This window comes from Eschrichtius robustus, chromosome 4 (genome assembly GCF_028021215.1).
Source record: "Eschrichtius robustus isolate mEscRob2 chromosome 4, mEscRob2.pri, whole genome shotgun sequence".
Lineage (NCBI taxonomy): Eukaryota > Metazoa > Chordata > Mammalia > Artiodactyla > Eschrichtiidae > Eschrichtius > Eschrichtius robustus.
The window spans coordinates 84,016,630-84,034,651 of NC_090827.1; the positions used below are offsets into that span (position 1 = coordinate 84,016,630).

The 18,022-nt window shown below is 39.3% G+C and overlaps 1 protein-coding gene across 1 annotated transcript in view; it reads left to right on the forward strand.

Annotated features, from left to right (window-relative positions):
- The first annotated feature begins 1,384 nt into the window (after nt 1-1,384).
- The window catches only part of KCTD8 (potassium channel tetramerization domain containing 8), a 254,163-nt gene continuing 237,525 nt past the window's right edge, over nt 1,385-18,022 (forward strand). Inside the window, exon 1 of the mRNA XM_068542243.1 lies at nt 1,385-2,333. Coding sequence (XP_068398344.1) covers nt 1,385-2,333 — 949 coding nt within the window. The remainder of the gene's footprint in view (nt 2,334-18,022) is intronic.

The window sequence follows — 18,022 nt, forward strand, 5'->3', positions numbered from 1 at the left end:
CATTTGCAACTCTCTCCTCACTATCACAAATAATGCTGATCTTACAGCCTGTACCTGTGCTGTGTACAAATGGAAATTAAAGTGAGCTTAAATTCATATAATTTTCATTTGTGACCTGACTCTTACGGTTAGATTACTAATAAAACATAAGCCATTTCTCTTGCCCTGAAAGCTGAAAGGGAAGTGAAGAGATTAATCAGAGGATAGAGCAGGATCGGAAACTAGGAGCAAATAGAGTAAGTTCCCTCCCTGGCTTTGTCCCTCCCTCCAACAGTATTTATTAAGCATCTACTATGAATCAAATACTGAAGGGATGAAAGGAGAGAACCGTCACGTTACCACAATCCTTTATTAGTTTTGTGAACTGAAAAACAGGTTTCAGTTTTAAAAATTCTTCAACTATTTGTAGCACATGCAGTTAAATATGCAATCACGACATCTGAATGTAACTGAGGTTCCGGCATTTCGACCTTCACTTCAAAAACTATGCTAAAACCACTACAAGAGATTCACCCCCCACGTAGTTTTTTTGGCACTTAAAGTCCTCACGCCAACATTTGTAGTAATTTCAGATTGGCACCCTAGCATTTTTGTTATAACCCAACCCCCGACCCCACTTCCCACCTTAATGCAAGATAAAAAAAAAAAAATAGTTTTACTGGGCGAACAAGGGCAAGGGAGGAAGGGAGGGACGGACGGACGGAAGGGGGGAATGAAATGGATGAAGGAGAGATGCTGTCCTTTTTCCCGTTTGATTTCGGTTCCCGGCCCTCTTCTTCCCATCTCCGCGCTCGCTGTCAAGTAGCATCACCTCCAGGCTCGGCCCTCGGTCCTTCCCCCTAGCGTCGGAGCCCCGCAGCCGGAGGCTGGCACCTATCTCTTTAAATGACAGCTGTGGCTTGGGTCCCAGTCCCGGGCTTGACGTCAGCGCCGCCTCCCCGGCTGCGAGGAGTAGTTTGCGCCACCGTCCGCGCTCGAGGCTCGCGGCGCGCTCTTAAGCTGCTGGGGCGGCGAGTTTTCTTTGCTCCGGCCCCTCCTCCCGCCCTCCCCGCCGAGAGCCGAGCGGCAGCTTAAGAGCCTCTCGCAAGTCTCTCACACTTCCCCGCCGTCGCCCCCAAAGGAGCAGCCGCTCCTCCTCGCGCCGCCGCCGCCGCCGCGGCGCCCTCAGAGCTCCTCTCCTGCACATCGCTCCCTCGATGGAGCCCGGGCGCCGCCGCCGCCGCCGCCGCTGCCCCGAGCCCTGAACCGGGCCTCCTCGGCCGGAGAAACGTGCCGCCCGGCCCGAGGGCGCATCAGGGGCACGCCACCGGGGGTGCAGGGCGCGGGTTTCGGGAAGGAGAAAGTGCGGCTCTCCAGGGTCACTTGCCCAGCGGCGGGGCGGACCATGGCTTTGAAGGACACGGGCAGCGGCGGCGGCACCATCCTGCCCATTAGCGAGATGGTCTCCTCGTCCAGCTCGCCCGGCGCGTCGGCAGCCGCCGCCCCGGGGCCCTGCGCGCCCTCGCCCTTCCCCGAGGTGGTGGAGCTGAACGTAGGGGGCCAGGTCTATGTGACCAAGCACTCGACGCTGCTCAGCGTCCCGGATAGCACTCTGGCCAGTATGTTCTCGCCCTCTAGCCCCCGGGGCGGCGCCCGACGCCGGGGCGAGCTGCCCAGGGACAGCCGGGCGCGCTTCTTCATCGACCGGGACGGCTTCCTCTTCAGGTACGTGCTGGATTATCTGCGGGACAAGCAGCTCGCGCTGCCGGAGCACTTCCCCGAGAAGGAGCGCCTCCTGCGCGAGGCCGAGTACTTCCAGCTCACCGACCTGGTCAAGCTGCTGTCGCCCAAGGTCACCAAGCAGAACTCGCTCAACGACGAGGGCTGCCAGAGCGACCTGGAGGACAACGTCTCGCAGGGCAGCAGCGAGGCGCTGCTGCGCGGGGCGGCGGCCGCAGCGCCCTCGGGTCCCGGAGCGCACGGGGCTGGCGGCGCACCGGACAAGCGCTCCGGCTTCCTCACGCTCGGCTACCGAGGCTCCTACACCACGGTGCGTGACAACCAGGCGGACGCCAAGTTCCGGCGCGTGGCGCGCATCATGGTGTGCGGACGCATCGCGCTGGCCAAGGAGGTCTTCGGAGACACGCTCAACGAGAGCCGCGACCCCGACCGGCCGCCCGAGAAGTACACGTCCCGCTTCTACCTCAAGTTCACCTACTTGGAGCAGGCGTTCGATCGCCTGTCTGAGGCCGGCTTCCACATGGTGGCGTGTAACTCCTCGGGCACCGCCGCCGTCGTCAACCAGTACCGCGAAGACAAGATCTGGAGCAGCTACACGGAGTACATCTTCTTCCGTAAGTTCGCGCTCTCCGAATTTCCCAGTTCTCCCCGCCCCCTCGCCGACCCGCGGCGGGTTCCAGCGCGTCCGGTGTCGTTGTGTGCCTCCCCTATCGCGGCAGACACGATTTATGGTTTCGTGCCTTGCGATCTCCCTTTTGGCTCCTCTTTTCAGCAACTCAGGAGCATGCAATTGCCAAGTAGTCCTCTTTCTTAACTTTATTCATCTTGCCCTCTCGCCCCGCCCAGCTCTTGGAGCCTCTGGACTCCTTTCTACTACCGAGGGCCGGGAAAAAACAGGGGCACAAGGCTGGGCGCGTAGGTCCCCTTCCTTCCCTCTGTCTCCGTGGGACTCCCGGGGGTCAACTTATGTGGGTCCCAGTCGTGTCCCTCCAGGGGGCGGGTTGGCATCAAGGTACCGCGGCTCACGCCGGGTTTACCTCCGGTTGGTGCGGGTCGGCGCTGGAGCATTCATTCAATTATGGGTGGTTTCGGAAAGGGGCAACAAGAGAAGTGGCGATTGTGCCTCCAAAGCCCCTCAAGGGCCCGGGGGGAAAGAGGTTTCCATTGACCCATGGAAACCTAAGATTTCTCTCGCGCCAGTTGTCTTCTGTAACTGTTAGGGGTTTTGGACAGAGAAGGGTGGAGGGAACGGGCTTTGGTGGTCTGAGTGCTTGTCAGAGTTGGACATGAGGAAGGGAAGTGGTGTATATGCGCCTGTGGGTGCGCGCGCGCGCGCGTGTGTGATTGTGTTCCCTTTCTGGGCGCCTTCAGTTCGAATGAGGGATTGAATCCACTTTCCCAGGGGGAATAAATGCAGTGATTTTCTGAACTGAGAGAACGAGGGAGAGGATTGGAAAGCATCTGGCGCAATGCTTTTTGTAGCGCACTTCGGCGGGGGCGGTGGGGGGGGGGTTCTGTGGGTCAAGTTCAAGAACTCCACCGACTAGCACTGGGGCTTGGGGGATGGGGAACCGGGGCAGGGACAGTTCTCAGTGACGTTTATAAAATGAGGAGGGCCGCAACTAGAGAGCTATGTGGACAAATGGAAAGCCATCTGGGATGGGGGCAGGAACATCATTTGGCAAATGTTTTTTCTTTCTCAAGACACAAGAAAATTGAAACCTTGCCTGTAGTGTTAGGGAGAGTAGCATTGACAGCCTGTGTATAAGTCCAGCTTTAATTGTATTTATTTATTAAGTAATTCACTAACTGTTTGGGATCCAGGCAATTTTTTGCACTTTATTTTGACTGGGGAAGTGGAAAGGACCTCTCTTTGCACAGGCATGAGATTGATTGGAAGTTGCTCATTGTTTGTGTATTCTAGTAACCTTGGAGGTAAGGGTGACACAACACAGCACACTTAGTGTTAGATTGTCTTTTTTAATAGTGCTGGTTTTCCTAAGAAAACCATTTCAACAGAGAAGCAAAGAAAGTGTCCATTGAAGTGGTAGATAAAAATCTAATTTTCTTAGAGAAAGAAAAATATTATATCACCTATATGTGGAATCTAGAAAATAATACAAATTAATCTATATACAAAACAGAAACAGACTCACAGACATAGAAAAAAAGGTTGCAGTTACCAAAGGGGAAAGGGGGGAGGAATAAATTAGGAGTTTGGGATTAACAGATACAAACTACTATATATAAAATAGATAAGCAAAAATGATTTACTGTACAGCACAGGCAAATATATTCAATATCTTGTAATAACCTGTAATGGAAAATAATCTGAAAAATATATATATAACTGAATAACTTTTCTGTGCACCTGAAACTAACACAATAATATAAATCAATTATATTTCAATAAAAAATCTAATAAGATTTTTTATTCTTAATTATATGAAAGTATTATTTGTTACACAGTAAAAAGATCAATAGTCAGAAAAGCCACCCAAAGGAAGGGACGTTTATTGACACTTCACATCTTAAACATTTATGTCATTTCAACATAGATATGTTTCCAAGCATTTCAGAAGATGAGAGGAAATGAACTTTTGACTTTTTTTTAGTGATTTTTAGTGGTTAATGATTTTTGTTAGAGAAGATGTAAGCATAAGTGTTCTGCAGTTAAGGTTCTTGAATTTTGGAATGTTTCGCAGTTTTGGTCTTTCTTTTTCCCCTAGAAACTTGCGGACTTGAAAATGTCCGTTACTTTGATTATGAAGAAATAATACAGGTTGTCTTTAAATTATGAAAAATGCTCATAAAATAGTGTATTGAAGTTGGAAACTCAGCCAATTTAAGTCATAAGATGATTTGAGAGATGCTTAGAATTCAGGATATTTCACTTCTGGAGCTAGAAGAAGTGAAAGAAAATAAAATATATATATTATGAATAATGACTTGCAGAGTATTCACATAACAAATGAGTTCTGAGATTCATTGATAAAAGTCCCAGAAATCTAAGGAAACAACTCAAAGCCTTTTTCATTGATTATCCTGTGGGGGAAAATACACAATTCCAGATTAAATATGGTTCTTTTGAAGTGGTATTCCAGTTGACCAACCAAATATGGTTGCCATTTTTTATTTGTGATATAAGATTTATCTCGAACACTGTTATATATACATCTACTTAATGTTTTGTATAGCTTGCAGCACATTTTCACAAATTATTTTGTATGGGATTCCATTTAACATTGGTGAATGAAAATTCATTGTATTTCCATCCTATTTAGTGAAGGTAATAATGTTAACTATTCAGAGTGTAGTTATCTTGTTTAGCAGTCTCTATTTTTAAAAGACTACCAGTGTTATTCATAAAAACAAAATCATTAGATGAACTTGTTTGTCCACCGTTTCAGATGCAGAGTGGGCCTTATTATCTTTTATTTCTCCTTTGACACAGTTCTTTCAAAACATTTTTTTTTAATGTATAACATGTATCAGTCATTTTAACACCTTTTAAAGGTGAACTTAGTAGTTTGAAGCCGCTCTGAAAACTGCAGAATTGGTTTATACACTAGGGCATCAATTTCAGCTCTTCACTCCCCCACCTCTGCACCCAGCTTCACCCCTGAGTTTCTGTAGAGATGGGAGGAGAGTGGCAAATGGTTCAGTAATCCCAGACACTGCTATTTGCCAAATGCGTGATCTTGACTAAATTATTTTAGTTTCCTCACCTGTGCAATGGAGATTATTATAGTACAAATTTTATAGAATTTGAGAATACATGTAAAGTGCTTAGACCAGTGCTTGACCTATAATAAAAGCTTAAAAAATGTTAGCTGTTACAATTATAGTAAAGACTTTTTCTTGTCAGTATTAAATTTAAATTTTGTTTTTAGTAAGTATAGTGGATTTAGTTGTAAAGTTAATTAGAAAATTATTTTGCAATTAAATGGTAGCATAATAAACTTTCAGAAGTTTGAAACTACCAATTTAATAACCAAATTCTTCCCTGGAACTTGGATTTTTCAGGCCAAGTTCGAGTCCCCTAGGTTTGCCAATCACACTCCAGTTAGTTCTTTTGGATCAACTCCAACAGAACCCTTTTCTGATTCAGGACGAAGAAGTGTTTTAATACTCTCCATTAGGAGTTGAAACTTTGGCAATATTTTCTCACAGACACTGAGCTAGATTCATATCTTCTTAAGTACTTGTATCCACATCATTGGGTTCTAATACTCAAGGTTATATACAGGCTATTAAAGATTTAATATCAGCTTCATTTGGCTACATGGACACTTTGATCTATTATCAGTCATAACTCATAATTTTATCAAGACTTTAGACTCTGCAACATATATTAGTACTATTAAATTCCATATTACTCTACTAGTACTGAAGATGGATTGTCCTTTTTTGAAGGAAAACAGTGATTTATTGTGTTTTCTGTTTTTTGGGGGGTGTCTGTTAAGTGTAATTGTGGCTCTTTTTAGCAATATCTCAGAGACGAAAAAAGACATTTTGTGTTGGCATTGTATTACATAGACAATAGCTATCTGCTTGGAATGTGATATGTAGACTACCCATAATTAAAATGAGCATCATATATACCCTTTATTTCTCATAAACAGTGTGTTTACAGAAAGGTAGTACTGATTCACTGCTCTTCTCTTATAGTGCTTTGAGTTTTGCATTCTGTGTTGGTTGAATAATATGTGGTGTGAAAGTATACATTTGTCTAGGTGCATTTGATCATCCATTTGTGATGTATGAGAGTGCCAGATATAGGACCTAATGCTATTACTGAACTGGACTGTGAATTCTAATCTGTCTTAATGGATTTTTATATACACTCTTTCAAATATATTCTGATTTATTTCACTGTGTTGGGTTGAAGAAAGCTAGTTGAGTTGAAAATATTCCAACAGCTATTCAATCCTGTGTTAGCAGGCCTGTTGCATTAAAAGCTTTCTAAGAAACGTCTTTAAAAAGTCATTCTATTTAGATGCATACCTTTAAAATTATATATTATTTTCTAGTCCAAAAATACTTCTACTTTTATCACCGAACACTGTTTTATGGAAAATAACTTTGTTCCTTCTTATTTTTTTTTAAAAGTTGGTTCTTTTCTTCTTGGAGACTTACTAGTTATTTTTATAATTATCATGGAAAAATTTCTTCTGCAGCCACATGGCTGAACGACTTTTGAATCGACAGGGAACAGATAACTTTGTAAAACACCAAGATTCTTATTTCATGCAAATACAATATTTGCAGTAATAAAGCAGACAGAAAATGACAAAAACCTTGGAGTGCAAAATGTTTGGAAGCCATGCCATGGCATTGGTTACTGTTTAAGGGCATTAAACTTTTATGTCTGGCATAGTACTGTCTCTAAATTTGATCTTTTAAAATAGTGTTATGGCTTTAGTTTTCTCTGCCACCCTTTCTACAGCTTTGTGTGGGTCAATCCTCAAGCATATAATAAAGCAAAAAGACAATGGCACTACAAGCCTTATTTGGCAAGTTCTTTCTCTTTTGTAGCTTAGAGTAGAAGAACTCACAATGAGTGTGTTTGTGTGCCTTAGTTAAAAAGAAAAAAATCTCTTTGGAAAAAGAAATAATATGTATGAAATTAGCAACAATTATTACCTATTGTTATAAGTTATTGGGTCAATTAGTTTAAAATGTGAAAATGATTGTCAACTTATTCAAATGCAGCCCTTTTTTGATAATGGAAGTAATATGTGCAGTTTTAGGAATTTTATAAAAGAGAAGTAAAATTTAAAAAAATTGCCACCAGTAACTGCTAATAAAATCTTGACTCATTTCCCTCCAGTCTTTGTTCTAATCCTATGAAGCTGACAGACATACTTTTTGAAAGTTATGGTGATACTATGTAGATGGTTTATATGCCATCTTTACTTTGGCTTTATACATTTAATGCAGTTATACATTTAGTGACATTTCCCACAAGACATTGAATTTTTTATTGACATCTTAGATAAAAGTATAATACATGTCCTTTGCCCCAGATAGTATTATAAATAAATATTGATGTTGAATATTTTCCCTGTAAGCTTAGAAAAGAGTTGATTTTTTCAAAGTACAGTATGTGTAATAAAAAGAATATTTACTATGTACCTAGTTTTGTGATAAATGTTTTATAGCCATTACTTTTATTTTTTTAACATTCCATTAGCTTGGCATTAGTTCCCTAATACTTCAGTTAGGAAACTATGATTTGGAGAGGTTAAGTTAACATCCTTAGGTCATAGAGCTGGTATGCGGCTGAGCTGGAACTAGAATAGTTCTGCCTTACTGCGAAGCCCTTACTCTTAAATATTTAAAAGTAATGCCTGTTTCGTGCAATCAATTTTGCAAATATATTTCAATGTCTACGAGTACCTAGAACTTAGCTCTCTAAGCAAAAATGGGTAGTGTGAGCTGTATATGAATGAACCCAATTTTTCTTAATCTATTTTAAATTTCCTTAAGAATACAGTAAATGCAGTTGACCCTTGAACAACTGCGAGGGTCTATCTATAAGCAGATTTTTTTTCGAATAATACGTATTGAGGTTCGTTGAATCTGAGGATGCAGAACCTCCAATACAAGGACCAACTATGAAGTTATAAGCAGATTTTCTACTGAGCAGGGGTGGGCATCCCCTAGCCCCCACATTGTTCAAGAGTCAATTGTATACGTTTTATGTCTTTACTTGATGAAAGGGTTAACTTTTTTTTTTTTTTTTTTGAAAGGGTTAACTTTTAATGATTAAGACTACCACATTTATGGATATTTTTAAAATTAAAGAAAATAAACCATTTGACTCAGTTTACCACTCTTTTGGGGGAACAAGTAGTATCTACAGGTTTGATAGACTGACCAAATTTAAACAGTGTTAAGGTATTCTTCTGCAGAAAATTCATTTTACCTTGTGTAATATAACACGTTTTATGTATGTTCTTAGAAGGTGACAAAATGAAGAAGGTATTTTGGTTGAAATCAATTTTGTTAATTACATATAGTTTATTGGCCCTAAATATTGGTTAATGCCTTTAAATTATATACTTGCTATAATTAGGTCCAAAAAAGTATCAAATATCTCCTGGGTATTGGGATTATTGGCTTTTGGTGTTTTTGAAGGCTTAAAGTATTGTGGAAGTATATCTATACATTTGAAGTAATTGGAAAGTAGTGCTTTAGGTAACCCTTCAATCTATGTTTCATTACAGTTATTGTTTTTAAAGCCTCTTTTGAATTAACTTCAGGGTGTCGTCAGCACTTAGCAGCCACAATCCTGCAAGACAAGCTGGCAGCTTCTCTAATGGAGATGATTCTAAAAGGCTTTGCGAGGACTTACCTAAAGATGAGAATAACTTTATTCACAGGTTTTCAAAGTCACTCCCATAGGTAAGTTAACTATAAGTTCTAAGGGTAATGGTGAACCTCCAGCTGCTGACTTGAATGTAAGGTGTCCTGTGCCTAGCATCTGTATACTTCTCATCATTCGTTTCTGCGAGGGAGCATGTCATGAAACCTAATTATCCTGTAAGGTTAGTTGTATTTTGCACTTTCAAAAGCAAAATATATGAGTATTTTATGCTGAGTTTATACTGTTTACAAGTTTATTTCTTAACTCATTGGTTTTTTAGTGCACCCCCGGTACCATAGTTATGTCGTAACTGAGTGACCCCTTGCTGTAGAATCCTTCTGCATTTAGCTCCCACACTTCCCTGTCTCTTCCTAGTACGCTACGTATAAGGCCTTCATTGCATTTCCTAAGCATGTAACTATCTCTCTCTTTTTTCTTTCTTGTTGTATCCTATTTTTTTCCTAGCTTTATTGAGATATAATTGACATATAACATTTTGTAAGTTAACATGTTGATTTGATACACGTGTATATTGCAATTTGATTACCACTATAGTGTTAGCTAACACTTCCATCTCCTCATATAGTTACTAGTTCTTTTTTTGTGGTGGGAACATTTAAGATGTACTCTCTTAGCAACTTTCAAGTATATAGTACAGTATTTTTGGCTATAATCACAATGCGGGGAGTTAGAGCCCCAGAAGTGATTCATCTGATAACTGGAAGTTTGTACCCTTTGACCAACATCTCCTCATTTCCTCCACCCCCCTCAGCCTCCTGGTAACTACCATTTCACTCTGTTCCTATGAGTTTGGCTTTTTTTAAGATTCCACTTATAAGTGATATCATACAGCATTTGTCTTTCTCTGTCTGGCTTTTTTTTCACCAACATACTGCCCCATGGTCCATCCATCTTCTTCCTTCTTTATTATGGCTGATTATTAGTCCATTGTATATATACACCACATCTTTAGTCATTCATTCTGACAGACACTTGGGCTGTTTCCATATCTTGGCTATTGTGGATAATGCTGCAATAAACATGGGAGTACAGATATCTTTTAGACATCCTGTTTTTATTTCCTTTGGATATATATCCAGAAGTGGGATTGCTGGATCATATAATTATCTCTTTTCATATTGACCTTCCACACTGGCCTACTTTCTCCTTGAGAGTTGGCACCAAGTCTCACTTTTGTCTTTTCATCCCCCAATTCAGTGGCTACTGTCACATTAAGAACTCAGTAAATATTTCTTTTTTGAATGAAAGTATAAATTAACAAATGAACCAGCGATGTTGCAGGTTCTACCAACGTAGTTATTGAATTGAGATTTAGTTTCACTTCAATTTAAATTGCACCTATTGAGCAATTACCAGGCTATAGCTTGCGACAAGACATGCTAATGTGAATGACAGAGACCTTGCGTTTAAGGTGATCACAGCTTTATGTAATACTGAATTATGTTATAGAGGGGTTATTTGGTGTATTAAGAGGCAGAGTAATGGCATGAGAAGCTGTTGCACAGGCATCTATAAAGAATGAAAATAACTGAAATGTTAACTAAAACACGGGACAGCTTCAAATAATGTTATAAATGAAGTTGTTAGGATGGTAAAAATACACACAGAGACACACACACAATTATTTATTTATTTATACTTAAATGATTGGTAGAGTAGAAGGTACAAGGCATCAAAAATTAGCTGACCTTTTTTTTTTTTAATGTATGAAAGATGTCAGGCAAATGCTCTGAGCTGCAGCCTACCTGCAAACACTTGCCTTTCAGAACATCTTAGAATGTGTAGTGACTGCTGCCTCCAGACATGGTCAGGGCCTACTGTGGTGTAACATAAGTTCAGGAAGTATCTGGTTGTACTGGTAGGTGTTTGCAAATGTGAGGATCCAGTGAACTATTTTGTTATCTCTACTCCTAGTTTTTAAAAGGTATCTTGAAATACGCTTAAGAGGTATTGCTGTTTCATGATCCATATTACAATATCAGTTTTACTTATTAACCTTGTGTCAAGGTAGTTCATAAAAACAAATCAACTTTGCTCGCAATAACAGCACATAGCTTCATTCACCAGTTAAACTTAGTTCAATGCTTGTTCAGCAGTTGGACGTAAACATGGAATGTAATTTCTACCATATTTTAGTCATTGTCTTATTAAATCCTACTTACATGGGGGAAAATGAGTTAAATACAACAAAAGAATAAAAATATATACGTAGTATTGATTTCCAGCTCACCAGAATGGTAAGTGATTTCACCATTCAGTTATGCTAGTTCCATTTCTTGCACCAGTTATAATAACAAAACCCTTGAGCATAGATGGAATCCACAGTATATTGCCATTTCCTTTCATCTTGTATAATTAGACATGTCTAATTTCTGATACAAGGAGACTAGGGAGAGGAATACTGTGCTTAGAAAGAGACAATACCAGAATCTCTTGGTCCCCACTCCCAACAAGCAAAAAGCTTGAACACTATGAATGATTTTCTACTTTTTAGTCAGATTCCTTGAAAAATTCTGGCTCTAGCTTTGAGAGCTTGGAAAAATAATTTAATCTCCCTCCTGAAGGAAAAGTGAGGGAAACAATAATACTCATCTCGTAGGTTTATTATGAGGATTAAATGAAGTAATCCATCCATATAAAACACTTAGAAGACTATCAGACAGGTAAAAATTAATTGCTCAGTATATGTTAGTTAGTGTCACTTACTAACTTAATATCCTCAAAACATATATCTATCTATATATTCCCACTTCTCTACATTATCAATTCATAGTACCAAATTTCTTCTTTTTTTTTTTTTTTGAGGAAATTGATAGCAATACCTATTCAGAATTGCTCTGAAAAGGTCCCATTATCATTAGTGAAATTAAAAAAAACTTGACCTACTAAGTATAAAATTAATTGTAACATATTATTAAAATAAGTTTTTTCTAATTTGTTCTTCATTGTCTAGGAAAAAAATGAATTCTTCCAGATCTAGCGCTGGTCACTGGTCAGTTTTGACACAATTAACAGGAATACTGGTATTCAGCAGTTATTGTTTCAAACGATGGGGTGTATTGAGGCAGAGCACCTCTTAATCACATTCTATATTTATATTTCTGTTGAAGGCTTTTAGCTTTGATTTTCAGCAGTTTTATGCAAGAGAACACATTGTCACGGGGCCAGGGACTCAAACATTGCTTAGAGTTTGGGCATTTGGCCAAAAAATTTCAGGCTAGGTTTTGGATTAAATACTTATCTCCACAATTTTAGGAACACTATGTTAGCTTTCAACTCAATCAGCTCCTATTGAAACTACTCTACACATTTTGAGTATGTTTTTTAGTTGCTAAAAGTCCAGATATTTGAAGAAAGCATAGAGAGCTAAGGGAGATGCTGGCTGGCATTCAGAGATAATTCTCCAATATTTTGACCTCTTTCTTCTGGTCGGCAAAGGCTGCATCTCTTTGCAGGTAGAGGGTAAGGACTCATTCATGTAATTCTAAAGTGACTTCTGTTTTTGTCAAGGAAAAGTTGCTACCGTGGCAACTTTATAGTGAGTGGCAGGAGGAAGCAAGCATGGGGATTACAAATTATTGGTGTAATCTATATGGTGATTTTTGGGATGAATCTTCTAGTATTGCTCCTGACTTTTAGAAGAAAAAAGAAAGAGTTGGCAATAGAAGTCTTCGGACTATCATCTTAACCTTCATTAGTATGCATATTTGTTTTATTTTGTGCTAACTTTCCTTTTCTGTGCTTCATTTTTCATGTAGAAAATGGTAGAAGTTGATCTTTTTTTTTCATATTACCTCCATGGAATTCCATAAGTAATATGTTCCAAGTAATCTGTGCTGAATAAAAATAGGATAGTGTTCTTGTTCTAGTGTGTCAGATTGTCATTTCTTTTCTTAAAAAAATTATTTATTTATTTATTTATTTATTTTTTTGGCTGTGTTTGGTCTTCGTTTCTGTGCGAGGGCTTTCTCTGGTTGCGGCAAGCGGGGACCACTCTTCATCGCGGTGCGCGGGCTTGTCACTATCGCGGCCTCTCTTGTTGCGGAGCACAGGCTCCAGACGCGCAGGCTCAGTAGTTGTGGCTCACAGGCTCAGTTGCTCCGTGGCATGTGGGATCTTCCCAGACCAGGGCTCGAACCCGTGTCCCCTACATTAGCAGGCAGTCTCCCAACCACTGCGCCACCAGGGAAGCCCAGATTGTCATTTCTTAAAGAGAATGTGTTGAGTATATTGATGTTAACAAAACATTTATTTAGGGTGAAACCTTTTCATGTACTATCTTTTTTAATGTATAGCTGATTCACTTTGTTATACAGCAGAAACTAACACAACAGTGTAAAGCAATTATATTCCAATAAAGATGTTAAAAAAATTTTTTTTTAAAGCAATAGGGGTGGGATTGGTAGATGCAAACTATTACATTTAGCATGGATAAACAACAACGTCCTAATGTATAGCACAGGGAACTATACTCAATATCCTGTGATAAACCAAAGTAGAAAAGAATTTAATGATGTTTAAAGAAACATTCAGAAATATAAAGGCTACCAAACTAAGAGAAATCCAGATTAGATTAATTTTAAGCTACTGAGTCATATGTCTTATTTAGTTTATTTATATTCATTCATGCATTCATAATCAGTATTATATACAAAGCAGCCTGTTAGGTGCTGAAGATGTGGTGGTAAACAATGACGAACACATTTCCTGCCTTTCATGATCAGGACCATGACATACAGATGTGCAGTTTGCACATCGCTTAACTCTAGATTTCATTTACTGGGTCTAGTTGTATAGCAATACAATAGGTTGTGTATTGTAGATGTGCAATGCACCACTTGTGAGCCTTTGAGTAATGGTCCTACTCATGGCCAAAGACCAATGGCCAAAGTTAGTTAGTTATATCTCTAACTTCTGACCACAGGAATCTAGGCATGAGTGTGTGTGTGTGTGTGTGTGTGTGAATGCACATGAGTGTGTGTGTGTGAATGCACATGAGTGTGTTTAGGGAGAGCATCAGTATGACTCCATGACCACTGCTGGCAATTAAAAAACTTTTGCCCTCTGAATTGTGGCTGAATAATGACCAGTTTGTTTTAGAAAAATGTGACACTATTATTAATCTTGACCTTTTGTTGAAATTGCCTATTTAGATATAAACTCAGTATTGAAAATGAAAAATTTTCTGGTTTCTACATCATACCTCACTCCCTTTTTGAGAAATTTTATCTCTTGAAGTCTATTCAGGAGTCTAGATTTTGCTATACTACTTATATAGGTGTTGCCTATTCTCCATGAAGAAATCCTAAAGTCAAATTAAAATGAAGACTTCTGCTGGTTACCTTTGATAGGTATTCTATAACTGAGATTAAATTCGAATTTGAAGTGGTTATGGGGTATTCCTTTTCATTTCAGTTAAGCAGACATGTGATGGGTTGATTTAGCATGTTTCACAGACAGTGGTAAAAAGATATATATTTGCTCTGTAGCAAGAAATATGGAACTTGTTAACAATTCTTAATGTTGATGGGAAATGGAACCATGAATAAATATGCTAGGAAGTCCAGCATTGAAATTTCTGTAGCTTTGTATAATCATTTACATCTCTTCTGCTGGACTGATGTGTTTCTAAGGCATGCAAGAACCATTAAAATATTTCAGCTTTCGCTTTCTGTGTTAGCATGTTTGGATTGTAAGGTAAACTTAGTTATTTCAAGCTGTCTGTTTTATAGCTGACACTATCAAGTCATATTTATCATTATTATAATTTGGTACTTAGCATTCATACTGTGAAGCTCAGTTTTACCCAGTATTTGGTAAAACTAAAAAAAGGGATAGCAGATTTACTTCACAGTTTTAGTATAAACACCAGGGTCTAAAGACTAATGGCTATAATTTTTGTTAAACTGTACACAATATTTTATGAACTGAAATTGTGCCCCCCCCAAAGATATTTTGATGCCCTAACCCCCAGTACTTCAGAATGTGACCTTATATGGAAACAGGGTCTTTACAGAGGTAATTAATTTAGAATGAGGTCATGAGAGTGGGCCTAATCCGATATGACTGGTGTCCTTATAAAAAGGAGAAATTTTGGTCGTAGCGATGTAGATGCACATGCACACCGAGAGAACACCACGTGAGCATGAAGGTGGACATCACACTGATGCATCTACAAGAAAAGGAATGCTAAAGATTATCAGCAAACCAACAGAAGTGAGGAGAGAAGCATGGAACAGAATTTTTCTCATATCCCTCAGGGAGAACCAAACCTTCCAACACCTTGACCTTGGACATCTAGCTGTGAGAACTGTGAGGTAATACATTTTTGTTGTTTAAGCCACCCAGTTTCTGGTACTTTGTTATGGCAGCTCTAGCAAAGTACAAAAGTCGTTTCAAACTCTTTATCTTGTAACAAATCTGGGAAAAGCTTGAAAGGCAATGGTTTTAAAACGCCCTGAATTTTTCAGAGGTCTTAGTTGCAGATGACAGACTCCATTCTAGACAATTTAGACTGGAAAACACTTATTAAGTATAATGTTGATAGCTCACAGATTACTTGGGAGGTCTGAGCTTCCAGGAATGACTCCTAGACACCATAGAATAGGGCTCCTAAGGGAGGTGTACAGTACATTGTATGAGGTCCGAATGTGATTCCTTGTGGAATGGTTGGTCACCTCTGAGTTAATATATTAATAGGTAAGTTATTTGCGCTCAGTGCATTCAATAAACAGTGTCAAATAGGAGTAGGATGACTTCAGTGAAAGATTTTGTTCCAAAAATGGGAAAATAGGAAACACACAGCACCACAGGTCTGTAGCAAATCCCACCTTGCAGACAGCAGAGACGCCCATTACTGGCAACAGAAAAAATTCCTTGTTAAGCCTACCTGGCAGCACTTGGTCTGTCATTGGTAAAATTCCCTTCCTTGCAGGTTGCTTTAGGGTTAAATAGCCTAGGCTACGGATGGCTAGTCTTACAGTTTCTTTGGCAAAAGAATTTCTTCAAAATTGTACTGCACTTCTGGTCAGTTTCATGAGTGAATTAAGAGCAACAAAAATCTTGTGTAGTGTCATTTTTAGGCCTGAAGACTCTTTATTTTGTGGTCTCTGTGAATCACTCTCTTCCCCCTCTCTTAAAGTGATGGTCTACGTGGATGGGCCAGCTTTGTCAGTGGGGCAGGTAACCTTGTGTGAAAGAGTACCTCCTGCTAAGGCTGCAATTTTGTAGTTAGATTTTGTTGTTAAAGTTGCCTTTTAAACACAACTTTTTATATTATGAAAATTTACAACATAATGAAAAAAAAAGAATTGTTAAAAAAAAATCCTCCCCTATATTCATCTCCTAGATTCAACAATAATCAAAATATCACTTCATCTCTGAATTTTTTGTTAAAGCATCCTAAAGCCAACCCCAAATATTATTTCACCCCTACATATTTTAGTATCTAAAACAAAAATGGCTATTTTCTTATATAACCACCCTCCATTATCAACTCTAACAAGGCAAATAATATTTTGTATAATATCTGATCCATAATCCATAATCCTGTTTCCAAGGTTGTCTCAAAAAATTTTTATAGTTGTTTCTTTTTTAACTCAAGATTGTTTGTTTTATTTTTATGTGCCTTCTCTCTTAATGTAGGATAGTTCCTCCTCTGTCTATTTCTCATTCTAATTTTCTATCCTTGTCTATATCTCTTTACATGTAGTGGCATCAGTTTGTTTACAGAAATAGGGTCTGTTGTTCTGATTGTGCCTGCTTTCTTTCTTCTGATATTATTTAAATTGTTCCTTTGTTCTTATATTTTCTGTAAGTGAACATTAAGTCAACCTTGATTAGATTCTGCTGCTGCTTTTTTGGAGGGCAAGACTATTTTTATAATAATTAAATGGTAGAGGTGAGTGGTCTCAGTCCTATTTCTTCATTATAAGTTCCCATCAAATGTTTACCTAATAGTTTTATCATTGATGACCATTGCCTGATGCAGATATTATATTACAGGTTGCAAAATCATGATTTTCCAGTTTTATCATTTCTTTCACATTTGTTGTGTGGAGTTTTGTAATGAAGAACTTTCTCTAATGAGTTACTTAAAATATAGTTCATTGAGGAAAGACAGAGCAAATGCATAAATCTTATTTCTTGCCATTTTGACAGTAAGGAGTTGGTTCCCTTGTAACTTCCAATGGTACTCAGTAAGCTGCTGCTATTGTTTGGTATTTTGGTGCTTTTCTTCCGACTTCCCTGTTATGGCAGTCATCATCTTTGTTCTTCTCCCCTTCTTCCTCCTCTCTGCTGCTGCTGCTTTTCTCAATGTCTCTGTCTCTCTCAAGTGTAGTTGTGAAATCATGGATATTTTATACGTTTCAGCATTTCAGTCAATTGCGTGTATTATTTTGGATGCTCAAACTGTTTGGTCTTTGACCAGGGAGAGACTATGTGCTCTTTTGACACAGCCCATTAAGTCCTTGGTAGGTTACTTGGTATTATGCAGCTACAACTTTTAACTGCCTAGGTTTGTGGTATAGAAATAGCTGGATTTGTCAACTTTATACATTTCCAAATTGTAGGACTCTCCTTCCACTCCTCTTTCAGGGAAAGGGAGAAAAGAGTGCCTCCTTTAGAAGAGCTGTGCTCTCTTCTATATCTTCTGGAAGGTTTGCTAGGTGGGTCTTTCTTATAAGATGGTACTGGAAGAGGCAGGAAACCAACACTACACACTAATATTTTGAAATTTCCTAGCATTTTATCTCATGCTATAGCTTTGGTTGGCATATGTCTACCTTCTAAGGTACAGCAGATCATAATTTGACCATATGGTCACTGTCACATAATAATTGTTGTCTGTGTTTTCATCTCTAACATCCTTATCCTGTGGCCAACCACTGGACTGCTTCCCTGCTACAT